The sequence below is a fragment of the Anas platyrhynchos genome, chromosome 15 (genome assembly GCF_047663525.1).
Source record: "Anas platyrhynchos isolate ZD024472 breed Pekin duck chromosome 15, IASCAAS_PekinDuck_T2T, whole genome shotgun sequence".
In the NCBI taxonomy this organism is placed as follows: Eukaryota; Metazoa; Chordata; class Aves; order Anseriformes; family Anatidae; genus Anas; species Anas platyrhynchos.
The window spans coordinates 14,959,479-14,973,860 of NC_092601.1; the positions used below are offsets into that span (position 1 = coordinate 14,959,479).

Below are 14,382 nucleotides of genomic sequence, written 5' to 3' on the forward strand. Positions count from 1 at the left end.
TGCTGCGCTCCTCGGGTTATTGTTGATGAGCAATAACATCTCACTGGAGGTGCTTCACCCACTGATCCATTGCATCTCAACAGCACATCGCCCATGTTCATCCCATGGGTGCCAACTTACTGCAGTTCTGTCTTCTTGAGCTTCGTTCCCCACTTTATGCTCTATTTCTCTCTTTCCTGTACTTGGGTGCAAAACAATCACAGAATATCCCGGGCTGGAAGGGACCCGCTGGGATCATCGAGTCCAGCTCATGGCTCCACGCAGGGCTACCTAAAAGCAAAACCTCGTGCCTGAGAGATGTGGCAGTTTGGAAATACGTGTTACCAGATATTTCAGGAGGAGGGAAACCAGCTCCGAGATCAAGATGAATGGAACTGGATGCTTTGAGGGGAAGAGGAACAGATATCCTGAGCAAAAGATGCAAAGGGAGTGGAGACGTTGGGTTAAACCCATGAGTTTATTGACGTGTAATTACAGATTTCAACTCGCTGTTCCAGAAGAAGGAACGAATGTGCAATCTGTCCCCCTCTGCCCTACTGCAGCTCCCAAGCCCTCCTCCCCAGGCACTGCTACGGGACCTCGTCGCCACTGTGCACCAGCCGAAAATCCTTGACAGCTCCGCGTTCAAAACCCTCTCTCTTCGCTCTCACGGCTCGTTCTGAAGAAGGATCACCTAATTTCCATGCTCATTCAGCTCAGAGCCTCTCCGCCGTTATCAGCCTCGCTCCACCACATTCCCCAGCCTGCAGATGACTGTTTCCTTTAATTACTACCGAAAGCTCCTCCCACCGGGGAGAGCAAAACAGCTGGTGTCCACCGAGAGAAGGAAGCTCCAGAGTAATTAGCCTTAAACGGCTGACACCTCCTACCCGTTACTCCTGGTTAGAAGAGCAAAACACAGCACAAGTCCTAGGGAACCTGTTCAGCACTTGACGTGCTGTAACCTCTCTGCGTGCAGCCGTGGGACCGGTGCAATGAAGCTGGCTGTTCTTGGGGCAAACGTGGCTCTGGTCACTTCCTTCCCACAGCAGTAGGCACTTTTGCTAGAAGCAAGTCTTCCAGCTGCTGTAATTCGGTGGCAAAGCACCAAATAAGCCCACAAAGACGTTGTACCTCCTCCGTGCAAACTCTGAATACAGCTTGTTTCCCGAAAATATACCTTTGAGCAGTTTCTGGAGCATTCAGTCAACAAATTCTCATGAAATGGTAGCTTGTAATCCCACCTCTCCCTCCCCCCCATCAGTTTTCTTGTTGAAAAATCATCACATAATGAGCAGTCAGAGAAGAACCTATGCATTTCAAGCGACCACCTGGGAAGAAGATCAAAGAGGAAGGGAAAGAGGAATCTAACATCCATTTTTGTTCCTTCATCTCCTAACCTAAATACAGTGGAATCAATCTCTGCTGAATACTGCACGAGAACAAAGGAGCCTTCACTGAGTGCTGGACTTGAAAAAGCCAACATAATCCTCTCGTTCCAGCTCCCAGGGAACAGCCCCCAGCCCACGTCAGGGCGTTTTTAAGAACAGCTCCGTCCCCGCCTGGCAGCTCAGCGCAGCCAGGAGCACGGCTTGCCAGCACATCCCTGCAGAGAAAGGTGAGCAAGGGGCACCAAGGCTTCATGCTCAGGGTGTTTTCTGTGTCCCCAGGGATGGGGACATGGCCAATGCCATGGGAAAGAGGCAGCTCACTCGACAGAGCCTTCCAGCTGCCCTCAGGAAAAGTGGTGGGTGCTTGAAGGAGGCTGGTTCCCCAAGCCCTTCCTGGAGAACGCCCTAAGAGGAGATTGAAGAGCACTCTTGGTTTTCCAGCTTGATGACCCTTCACGTGGACCTTTTGCCACAACAGGCGGTGGGTTTTTAATGGGTGAGAAGTGGGAAATCTCCCTCCTTGGGAAAAACAGCGAAGGTTATAGGGCCTGCCAAGATCACACTGTGCATTTTAGCCTCTTGAGACCATGCCTGTGGTCTCCCTCAGTTGCCAGCAAGCAATCAGGGAACAAAAAGCAAAAAGTCAATTCCCTCTCAAGTACCGCATGTTCAGCTCTGGTGCCAGAACAGAAACCTGGCATTTTAACCTTTGGTGAACATGTTCCTGCTGCCACCAACAAGAAGCTCCGAAGCCCAGCTCCAAGAGGAAGGGAAGCTGTGACAGATGTGCCGTGGGTGACATTAGCGCTGCACACACCAGCGACAGGACAGGGCCTGGCAGGAGCTCGATTTTCTACAGCCAGTCTTTAGAGGTTAATGAAATATTCATAAATAAGTTAAAATTCTCCTGACAAGCTAGATCCTGTAGTACAACAAAGAGTTGTCAGCCTCAATTAAGCGATTCCAAAAAGGCAGGGCTCTGCCATTCATTATTTACCGAGAGGTCACAGGAAGAATTGTGCTCTATGATCTTCTTGTCTCTGCGGATAAATTAGGTTTCACAGCTCCTGCTGGAGGACTCTGCTGCCCTGACAGAGCAGCTCAGAGAGACCCCAGCCTGCCACCAGCACTACCTACCTCCAGCATTTAACAGCAAAAGGCAAAAAACACTGGGAGCGAGCTCTTCTAATGGCACTCAAACAGAAAGAGATCGAAAGCAAAACAAATAATGGAGCAAGCTGATTAGGCTGTCAGTGCGAGGACTGAAACAGGCTTGAAACACATTTTTTAAGCCTTTAGCTCACTCTTTGTACATACAAAGCCAGCCCTGGGCAAGAAGAAAAGCATCCAGCAATCTTTGATCTGCAGGCACGTCCACTGAACATGCCCTCAGTGCTTCCCTAAATCCAGTAGCTAGAGATCTGCACATCCTCTTTCCTGCTGAGCATAAAATGTGCCTCCAGAGCTGCATCTCTCAGCTCAGACCGCTCAGGCTGGCCCTGTTCTGATGCAGGTACAACTTCCCAGGACTGGGAAAGCAGAAGGAAACCAGTTCCCCACCTTGCCACAAGCAAGATGGAGATAAGTTATTATTGTGTCCCATCAGAATCAGATCACTGCAGCTCAGAGGAGCCAGAATTGCCATTCAGGTTCGGGTCTGGCTATTTTCCCCCAGTCCAACAGCTCCTTTCCCACGGGGAGCCCAGGGAAGGAGCAGCAGCACAGCACTGCTACACTTCAGGCAGCTACATCTCCTCCACTGCCGTGTGAAAGTCTTTAACCTGTGTCAGCTGTTACCATCTTCCATGAGAAAACGAAAATTGTCCTGTTGAAACCAAACGGTGCTGCCAGGTTCCATAAAACTTTAATGCTAATGGATCCAACAGCAGGTTCATTTGTGCTACAGGACTTTTAAACAGACAGTTTATTTGTTTTTAATTTGAAGGGGATGTACTACTCGATCCTATGTGCCTGGCTAGATTCTTAAAGCGGAGATAAACCACAAGAATTGACTAAGTCACTTCTAGCCTAATTAAAGTCACAAGTAGGTATCAACGCGTGGAAGTCTAACGTGTTGTACCCATCCCCTCTCTGGGCTGTAGGCAGTAGGTTGGCATTCATCTGCCAAGACCCCGGTGCGTTCAGCACCCTCCCTGCTTTGCCCGCAGTCACCCGCAGCAGATGGCTCTGATGCTGCCACAGCTTTGTTCGAACGTGAATTTTCCAAGGTGGAATGTGCAGCAGATGCAGCATAACTAACCGAGGCCGTTCATCATTTCCTAATAGCGAGGACAACAAATCCTCTTTCTGCTCCTCAGAGCTCACTGTATCGCTACACCGTGGGGAACAGCAAGGACTAATTTTAATGTGCCTGTTTACAACAAGCACTGACAGCGAGCTCTCATCTAGGAAAAGGAGAGGAGAAGAGATGCTCTGAGCACTCCTGCCTCTCTGTTCCAGGTTTTGCTCACCTGGAGAGCCAAAGCTCTTCAGTGAAAGCACAGGCAGAAGAGTTGAAATGGGACAACAATGACTTGCACACTCACCCTACTCTTTCCAACAAATCGTGTTTCTAAACTAAAAGAACCACAAGAGAAAATGAAAAACATGAACACTGACACTGGGAAGTATACACACAACAGAGAAGCAACAAATGGCTCTGCTGAAATAAAGCTACCTGGCAGACAAAAAGAGGACTCAGACATCGATCGTGAAAACATATTTAGAAGTAACATTTGCTGAACATCTCAGGCCAAAAATATGAATGCCAACAATTCTGATAACACAAAGCTTGGCGGCTTTATCACAGATGAGCAGAAAGATGTCTGAAGGAACAAGCTAGGTGAAGACTGACGGGACAGCAGCAGAACTGAAACCTAACAGGGCGAGTCTCCCAAACAGCAACCAACAGCAAGAACCTCTCCTAGAAACTGCGTCTTCATCAGTCTGAAACCAGAGAGAAGGACAAAGAGCTGGGTGGACGATCAGCAACCATCAGTGCTGTGTGGCGGTGGAAATGGCAATGGAAGAGGCGAGCTGTATCCAGCACAGGCAGGTTCATGCCTGTAGCAGATGCTCCTGTACAAGCTACTGCTGAAAAATCAGCTGGAGTGATGTGACCACCCTGGCTACTGATCTTCAAAGGAAACAAAGGAAAATGGGAAGAGAGTTAAAGAAAGCTGCAGGATTCGTGAGGAGCCTGAGAAGCTTGTTCTAAGAGAACGCTGGAGGAGCTTGATTTGTTTAACCTAGGCAAATGCAGGGAGAGAACAATTGTTCTCTATAAATATGTCACAGCATAAAGATGAGGGAGGAAGAACAGTCACTGGAGTTTAAGGAGAAAATTAACACACACACACAAAAAAAGAAAGGATATTAACTGCACATATATTTTCAGCTGGAATTGGAAGATTTCTAGCTATCAGAGCAGTCTTTCAGTGATAGCAATGGGACAAACAAACTAAGCACTGCCAAGACAAGCTTGATAAATTGATGAACTAATCTACATGCTGCAATTGCCTCAGTTACCAAAGGACTGGACTTTATGACCTGAAGAGTCCTCTTCCAGTCACCTGTTACTGTATCATTTCATTCTAGATCAACTTTTTTGCTGTTTCTTTATAACCAGATTCATGTTTTTCAGTCTGATTTAAGAACTGTGTATTTTCCTAAAATTGCCTTACTAAAAAACTACTGCTGTGTTCACGCTGCTGCTCAGCTGAATGTCACACCACTCATCTGTCTTGGGCTTAAAGTCTCATATTAGGTGCTAGCAGAAGATCTGTCAAATGCTAAGGAGGCTTGCTGTCGTCTTGCTAAATCAATTTGGAAATGACCAAATACATTTTTGATAGATGGAGGCTTCCTGCCCCGGTCGGTTATCCTCCTTCCCCTCCCAACCTGTTGGTGCCATGCCTGTTCTGTCAGAGCTTCATTTCTATTTATAACTAACGTGCCTTGGTACTCTAATCCCATATTTAATTGCCAGCCTACTGTAGATAATACGGAGAATTAACATTTCCACTAATGAGCACCACTTTTGTCATTCTTGTGTCTTGTCTGTTGTATTTCTTGCTTTATGCTTAATAACTCTCATACAAGAATTAAATTAGCTGTATTGTCCAATTATCTAAGGCAGCTCTTCCTATACCAAAGTTCACTTCTTTCCTGTTACCGTTACCATCTGTAAAGTCAAATGCAACAGAATTTTGAACCTCACCGGGTATTTCTTTTAAGTATTAGAAGTTACAGTTATTTATGGCCTGGAGGTCTGATGCAACCATTAGAAAGTGAAGTATTTCAGTAGTAATGCGAATGGTTTACAAACAGTGTGGATGGATCTCATGTTTATTTATTGATGACTTCTGTGATTTTCCCACATTCTCTGCAACTTTTCCATATTGCTTTCCAGTTAGCAGCCAGGTCCCAACTACATCAGGCACAGCGTTCTCTGAGCTGATTTCTTCCTTGTATCCTCCCACTGTCTTCATTACTTCTCCTGATAAACATCACTGTAGCTGGTCACTGACATTTAAGTTAATCCCAAACATTACGATTTCATCGGACTGAACATATGATTTGGCTCCTTAACTATTCCTGACCTGCTGCCCTTAAATAAAGGTTTCCTGTTCTTTGCAGAGGGTTAGCAAACACATTTACTTAAGGCAAGAGGAACTCATTATTGTCATTTCAAGGTGTCTTTATTTCTTCTGTAAGGACTTTCGTTTTATGCCATTCATTTTGCGGTGACTACATCCTTGGACTTCAAATCTTCTTTACCTCCCACCCTGCTAAGCAATTCTTCTGATTCTTATATCCATCCTTCTTAATCTGCAGGAGGATGAAATATAATTTGGTCCAATAAGGAGTCTAGATTTCAGAGCCCACATGGGCCAAGCTGTCTTTGGAAGATGAAAGCCAAAGATACCCAGAGCACCTCAGGGCAGTGAAAATACAGGTGATACTTTTCTTTTCTAAATACCAGGCTCACTTCCCTCAGGGATTAATGGTGGAAAAAGAAACTTGACATAAATGCCTCCTGCTACAGAACCAGACTGAAGCAAAGTGTAAGATCAGGGATCACAGCTGTTGCCTGGGTGGCAAGCCTGAGCCAAACTATTTTGTCTTGTCTATACAGGGATAAGAAAAACGCAGATGAAAATTAGAAAGAAGTATGTTCTGCTTCCCTCCATCAGGGAAAGAAAGAATAATATGAAACAATCAGGAAAGCATTTTCCATAATACTTTGGTGTGAGCGAATCTAGCCTTCAGCTCTATGACACAAGCACTAAACTAACATACCATAAGCAGGAAGATCCTGGGACCACAAAACAGGCAGCCATAGGTGCAAACCCTACAAGCCATCTCCTAGTACATCCTGCAAGTAAAGATGTTTGAACGCTACCCTTGATAAAGGAAACTTCCAGTGCTGATAAAATTGTCAGAAAAGTGCTCATAAATACACAAAAATTGCAGGAAAGAAACGTGCTTAGGGCACAACAACAACAAAAACATTAGAAAGGAAAGAAGAAAGGAAACAGAACACTCACAAAAGTGGGGGAAAATTAAGTCATCTGAGCAGCCTGGTGACTCTGATATGTACCATCTCTCGGAAGACTGCACAGGTACTGCCTCCTTCTAACAGGAAGGCATTCAACGTTGGAATAAAGAAAAATAAATAACTGAAGGGTTAGAGGGAGAGAAAAATCAAAGTTTCATTGTTATAATTACACAGCACAACGATAAGGGTAATTTTTCTTAAATCAAAAAATAAATTCTAGGTTCAAGTTCCCTGAAGGATATAAAATATTAGAGGATTTTTTATGGTTGTAATCACAAACTCATTTCTCCAGCCACTACTGGCCGTGTCTAATTAGGGTAAAGTATGTTAATGATACAGCGGCACAGCCCAGAGACGTCTTCAGTTGCAATATTAATTGCATTTAGGGAAAGAAGCATGAATTGTGCTTATACAAGCTAATTAGTATGGGTTTGCTAATTAATACTGGAAAGTCAAACTGCCTTTGTCTTGTCAACTGCAATTAGCTGAAGACATTTACATTTCTTTTTTTTCCTCCTTCTGGTAGTCAGCTCACTTTTAGCTGACAAGCGAAGGACCGGCGTGCTGCAGCACTGAGTGGCAGCGAGCGCTGCAGGCCCGTCCCGCGCTCCTCTAGGAAGACCTCGTGCCCTGGGCTAGCACAGGTTCAGCTCCTAACGTCCCATGGGCACAATTCTCTGAAACAGGCCCTCTCCAACCAAGGGCACAAATACAGATGCCATCTTATTGAAGCCACAATCCCAACAGCTTTATCCCACAGATATTTCACTTTTAAGTACTGCTCCATGAAGAATGATTTACCAGGGCATCTGAGATGCTCCCCGCTGCATACAAGAAGCCCCAACAAACTCATTGATGAGATCCGACCAGCTAGTTCCCTAGCCCTAGAGCATGTTAATTCATTTCCAGTGCTCTGGGGAAGGTAAGAAAGCCATTAGCACTCTTCAGGGTGGTGGCAGAGATGTCACCTCTACAGAGGTTTATCCCCGAAGCCCAAAGACCCATCAGACTGTACGATAGCACCTGACAGGTGTTTATTCCTTTTCACTTAGAGCCATAAGTCTGTTTGTAGAATGGCTGATGAAAAGCAATATCCACATCTGTCAGCACCCAGACCAGGAAGAGCTTTTCTGCACCCTCCCAGCCGCGGCGGCTTAGCATCAAACCAGCAAGAAGTGGATCAGAGGTGAAAAATTGGGAGAGGGATGAAAAGGGAGGAGAGACGCCAGGAATCCAAATCAGGCAAACAAGTGCTGGCTGAAGTGCCAACTTTGAATGAGTCTGAAAATAAGGCCATCCAGGTGAGACACTGATCTGGACAGAGGGAAAATAAACAAGGAAAGAACTTTTTGTTCAATGGCAGGGAGGAGAGCGAGGCTGCCGGTATAATGGTTGGAGCCTGGAGGCAGGAGGGTAATGAAATGGCCACAACCAAAGGGGACAGACCTCTGCTACCCCTCACACTGCAGAAGAGGAGAAGTGACACATTTCCCCTACCAGGGAGGTTTCACTGGGGGATGGAGGAGAACCAAAGAAAGTTCCTCCAAAGATAGCTCCTCCAAAGAAGGAGCTACCTACTCTCATTTTTTTCCTCTAAAGGGAAAAAGAGGAAAAGCAATCTCCCTCTGTTTGAAGCAATTTTCTTGTATTTACTGAACAAAATTCAAAATGCTGAATAAAGCCCACACCTCAAAATCTGCAAACCACAGTCTAGAGCACTACAGAACACAGCCTGTCCGTGTGAGATTGATGTAAGCCTTACAACGAAGATCATACGACCTGCAGTTTTCCACCAAGTAACCCTTGGGAATAGGCATCGAACACTGACTGCTTCTTTATCCTCTGCTGATGGATGATGCACAACACCAATTAATGCTTTAACACTGCAAGTCCCGGTTTCTCCAGCTCTCTGCTAGCTTGTTTAATACGACAAGCTTTTGAAGGCAAACAAGTAACTCAAACCCCAGGCTTAATGAGCCAAAAAGAAAAACTTTGAAATGCTTTAAAAAAATGAGCATCAGAACATTAAAAACATAACAGCAAATTTATCCTCTGATATGTCCAGAGAGCACAATACAAAGTTGATTGTATAGCATTTAAAATTGTAACAAGGCAGTATGTAACGAGATCAGACAGTAAATAGGATTAATTCTGTTTTCTTTGGACATATCACACATCACCACAGAAAGTAACTGAGCATACAAAAACATTTGCCCACAATGCAAGACCACCCCAGACCCAGAGTCAATTAACACTCTCATTAATGCAAATCTGCTGTTGAAACAACATGGGGGACCACAGACAAAGTAAAAAAAGAAACTATCAGATGTATGGCACCCTATTAATAGAACAGCAAGGGCACACCAGTTCTGACCTTCAGCGCCTTAGCAGAGTTAAGCAGAAGACTAAAGTTTAGCATTAGCACTGTTGTTGAGCATTTGGTTTACAAAGCAAAAATCTGTTTAGCACCTACTTACTAGCCCATCTTTTAATTAGTAACAAAATTAACCCAACGTAAAATATATTTAGAGAATGAGTGTCTGCATCTTGGATACTGCTCACATTTTTCTTGTGACTGGAAAAGTTGCAGGAATCCTGCAACTCACCCATCAGCAAAAACATTGGTTCACAAAACAGTTTAATGCTGACACCTCAGTTTAATGCTGAATATGAAGAATCATATACAACAGTCATGAAACAACATATAAACCTCCCTACTGCCTGGTTTTGTGGCTTCTATTACTTTTGGTCCTTGAGGGAACTGCCAATAAAAAAGACAAAACCAGCAGAAAATTAACAGGCATTATAAAATACTAGTTTGTAGTAATTGTTGCATCTCATCTGCTTGTCCTTTGCACACTTGAGACTGAATCAAAGGCCCCCAAAGTAAGCAGTTAATTCAGGATGAAATTAAATGCTTCCTTCTGATCGAGAACTAGTTAAAAAAAAAAAAAAAAAAAAAAGCAAATTGCCAAAAAAAAGAGGATGGCAGATCACTAGATCTCATCCAATGTTTGCTCCAGATAACCGCAGAGACAAACAGTGCCAAGACTAGCAACAGTGATACAAACTTTTAAAATGTTTATTTGCTGTTCAGAGCTGAGTATTTGGAACTGATCCACTGTTCAAAGGCACTGAACTTTGCATATGTTACTGTAAAACGTTTAAAAAGAAATGAACACTTACCATCTCTGCTCTTTGTTTGTGATTCCCCATTTCTTCCAGAACTTGAGACAGCTGAGCCTTCAAAACAAACAAACAAAAAAAAGTAAATAAATAGAAAATAATGTCTGGGACGTATTTCAGAATTTTAATATGACTACATTGCTTTCCCCCCACCCCCAAACTACAAAAGCCACAACATGATTTTCTCTGCACTGAAAAGGAATTTTAAGTGGGTCTTGTTATGCCCTATGAGCATCCTATTACATGAGACAATCCTGTCCCAAAGAGCCTGCGGTCTACACACACAAGAACAAACAGGTTTATTGGAAAGAGGAGAGCCACTGGGGCAGGAATCCCAAATTTCAGTCTGATGGTCCACTCAGAGAACTGTGCTTCCTCTCTGTTTCTTTTGAAGTCATGGAGAATGGTCGAAAGCCCATCTAATTCTTTCTCCTATGATTAACTTTAGAGAAAGAAGATGCTTGCCCAAAACTCCTGAAAGGAGAGGGAGTGTGAAGGGCACTTAAAAAAAAATGTCTTGTTGAAATTTCAGGGCACGTGGCTGATTTTACTAGTCTCCACAATTGTGGTAGAATACCAAGAAAAGCCTCTCTGCAACACAACCCTACTGAATTCCTGTGAGAAAGACTTAATGCAAAGTGGTCGTTTTTTGTTTGTTTGTTTCAAGAGAAAGTTTGAAATTCAAAGAACCTCAAACCAGAGTGGAAATGCCTTACCCTTACATAATTTCTGGAGAACTGGGAACCTGACGCAGAAGAAGAGCCTTCACCAAGTTTTCTTTATGAGGAAGAATTAAAAAAAAAAAAAAAAAAAAAAACGAGTATTTTGGAGATGGTTAAGAGTAGGCACATTTACTACTTGAGTGCAATTTCTTCCCGTCTTCTATTTCACAGCACTTTGCTAGCCTGCAATCAGCCTTTCTCTAGTTAGCAGAAAGCCCAGAAAATAGACACAACTAATGACAGAGAAACTAATTTAAACAATGTAAACAAACACAATAAGAAAAAAAAAAAGCTTCCTGCAAACTAATTCACATAATTTCAAGCAGATATTCATTAAAACCCTTCAGAGCCCCTCTAACAATCTCTCTCCACACATGAAATGGGTCTTTTGAGTACTACTTCCAAACCAGAAGCAAACAGCAAGCAGTTTATTACAATGAAAAGGAAAACATTAAGCTTTGGAGGCCAACGGCACTGAAATGCAAGCAAACAAAAAATTACAGTCTTTGGGTTCAGCACAGCGTAAGTTTAATTTCGCAACCAAACAACAAAACAGTTCAAAACCTCCCCGTCCCCAGAGCTCAGTGCAAACAGAAAAAGTTACCGATTCTTGCTGTGTAGGGCCTGGGATGATGTGACAATATTTAAGGAACAGACACTCAAATAAGATGAAAAAGGTTTTAATACAAGTCTGGGACCTGGCACAAGGAAATGAGACACACTCATTAAACACCGCAGGAGATGCCAGTCCCAACCAAACGCCGAGTGCATGTACAAGCAAGTAAGAAGAAAAACTCAAATTATCACCAAGTTTGATGCTGAAACATCAGGTAACTAGAAATTTGCAGGCAGCTGGGACAGACTTCTTTCCCCGCTAATATTTAATCAGGTAGAATTACACCAGCGTTAGAATTAGAAAACATCCCCTCAGAGATGTTATTTACAGGAGATGCTGGCGTAGCCTCTGCAGAACACCCTAAGACTGACAGAATATTTTTGATCTTTAAAAAAATCTTGACTTCTCTGTACTTTTATTAGCCTTATCTATATGAAGACGTATATGACCTTTAAATGAGAACTGTTCTGAAGTAGATGCAAAGTGCTGTGAAGAATTACATATTTGCCTAGCATAGCTACCACTCCTAAATTTGAGGGTTAATTTTCTACTCAATCTCCTGTTAGACAGTACAGAGTTCCACAGAATCGAGGTGTAATTTAGGCTGGAAGAGGCCAGGTCGATCCCCTGCTTGGAGCAGGGTCAGCTACACCAGGATGCTCAGGACTCTCGATCAGCTCAGTTCTGCCTTTCTCCAAGGAAGCAAATTCCAAAGCATCTCTGAGCAACCTGTTCAGAGCTTGGATCACCTTCACAGAGGAAATATTTTTCTTTAAAATATCAAGACAATAGCACCCTAGGAACCCATTTAACTAGATAGCGTAAGAATGTCTGAAAGTACAAGGTGTTGATAAAACCCAGGGAAAAAAAAGGACAGAAAAAGGCCTCATATATTTTACTTCAGGAAGAAGCTGCAAAATCTTTTGGACAGGAAAGAAATAATACAAAGGGATGAGAGAAATAAGAAATGCGAGCAGGAAATAGTCCATAATTTAACTTAAATATAATATGTCTTGGGGAAAATAACCAAATACAAACCTGTCAAGCTGTTACGCCAACAGAGACCTAGAGGCAAACCTGGACAGCAAGTCCAAAACTGCAGCTTGCTAATGGCAGATCAATATGATTTGGAGAAGCAATCAGATAAGAATTAAATCACAGAGTAGGTTTTCTTCATTGCATTTATTTCTAGGCAGCTCATCTCAAAGGGAAAAGTAGCTGAACTAGTGGGAATTCAGAGAACAGCAACTAAGCTTACTAGATTGCTAGAAGAAATGATTTATGAAGATTAAAAGATTCTTAAATGTATGGTTTGACTACAACGCTCACAGAAGAGCAAAAGGGACATATTTAATGCCTTGTGAGCCATTACAGTGTGACCCACAGCTGCAGAGGAGGAGGCTCCTCCAGCACAGCTGAGCCCAGCCGAGGCGCTCGCACAGGAACCCCGCCAGCACGGCAGCTCACGCCCCGGGGCTGGAAGCACTGGGGTCCCCTGCGCCTGCTCTTGCCTGCCTGTGAAACAGATGATCTGAATGCTTTATCACATCCAGTTTGTAAACATTAGCCCTACCCCGGACTTTTTATTAGCTTAAATCAAATATTGAACCTAGCTCAGCTGTTAGAGGACAGCTGCTTGCGAAGTGATTCACTGCCATATTCCTACTAGGCCACAAGAAAATACAACCTAATCACCAGCAGCATGACAGATGCACGCATTTTTAATTATGAAGAAGAAATTAGGCTCTGAACTTCTCCCCACACCTCACTTAATCAGAGTGCCTCGGAGGAGCTGCCAGCCACCACGGCACTTTAAGGACGAAGCTGCAGAGGGCTCTGGCACGGCACAGGATGGTGAGCTGAGCCCCAGCACCGCTGGGCAGCCTTGGAAGGACCTGAAAGAAATATTGCTATATTGCTTCTTATAATTTATCTTTCCAGGAATGAACTGGTGGATTTCTTGGTTCAATCCTCTCTGCCCACTCGCGGCCAGCGAACGCATGAGCAGTGAGCTTGAGGCGCTGCAGGTGGGCAGGGAGGGAGCCAGGGTGGGCACGCGAGGGTCCTTCACTCCCAGGCAGGTGGGGAGCATCCTCTGCAGCAGATGCTGGAGCAGTTTGCCAGGCCCGTCTCTGAGCTGTGTGCTGGCAAATGCAATGGCCTATGGACACGTGGCTCCACTCTGTTTTACCTGCTTTTAGCTTGAACACGTTCACCTTCGTGTCTCAGGAGTCTCTCAGTACAAAAATCTTGTGCTGCATTTTCAGGATATGCATGGAAGTCATCTTAAAGCTCCAAGGAATTTCATGTTACTTAATACACGTGTTAAATTCCCACGGATCACTGAGCTCAAGCATTAAGAAATCTGATAAGCAAACAGATACCGAGTTTAAGAATCAGATAGACAAATACATGTAAAGGACGATTTGCCCACAGAAGGCAGCACAAACAGGTAAAGAAAATCAAATAAGTAGCATAAGCAGGAAAAAAAAAATCCTCTGAAGTATTCAGTCAATTACTTTAAGCCTCCAAAAAAACAGGGTTTGTCAATTCAAAACATTCATCTTACATGACAACACAGTCTAATCTACTGTCAGTGCTGCTGTCATCCTCAAAAGAGAGCGGCAGGGAAGGAGAGATAACCTGTGCTCCTGCCTTGCCAGGATACAGCAGCTGGGGCTGGAAGGAGCAGGAACAGTTTCCAAGGAGAGGAACTGATTCAGCTCCCAAGGAGACATTTCTGAATTGCTTAGCTTGCTTCCCTTCATCAATAATTAATCCCTTATACCTTCCAATTGTAGCTATTTCCACTGTATCTCACACTTCTAATGTGAATACAAACACAGGAAAACAGCAGGTGTGCAGGAGGGAAGCACAGGGGTCGGGAGCTCTTCCAGCTCTGACAATGCTGATGGAGGCTGGTCCAAG

General features: G+C 43.9%; 1 protein-coding gene across 10 annotated transcripts in view; it reads right to left on the reverse strand.

Annotated features, from left to right (window-relative positions):
- Nucleotides 1-14,382, reverse strand: part of MAD1L1 (mitotic arrest deficient 1 like 1) — a 347,495-nt gene that overhangs the window by 167,468 nt on the left and 165,645 nt on the right. For 8 of the 10 annotated variants that reach the window (XM_038187038.2, XM_038187039.2, XM_027469053.3 and 5 more), the window contains one exon: nucleotides 10,117-10,173. In XM_038187038.2, coding sequence (XP_038042966.1) covers nucleotides 10,117-10,173 — 57 coding nt within the window. Of the gene's footprint in view, nucleotides 1-10,116; nucleotides 10,174-12,492; nucleotides 12,645-14,242; nucleotides 14,322-14,382 lie in introns of those variants that run through there. The other 2 variants (XM_021272844.4, XM_021272845.4) reach the window with 2 other exon arrangements.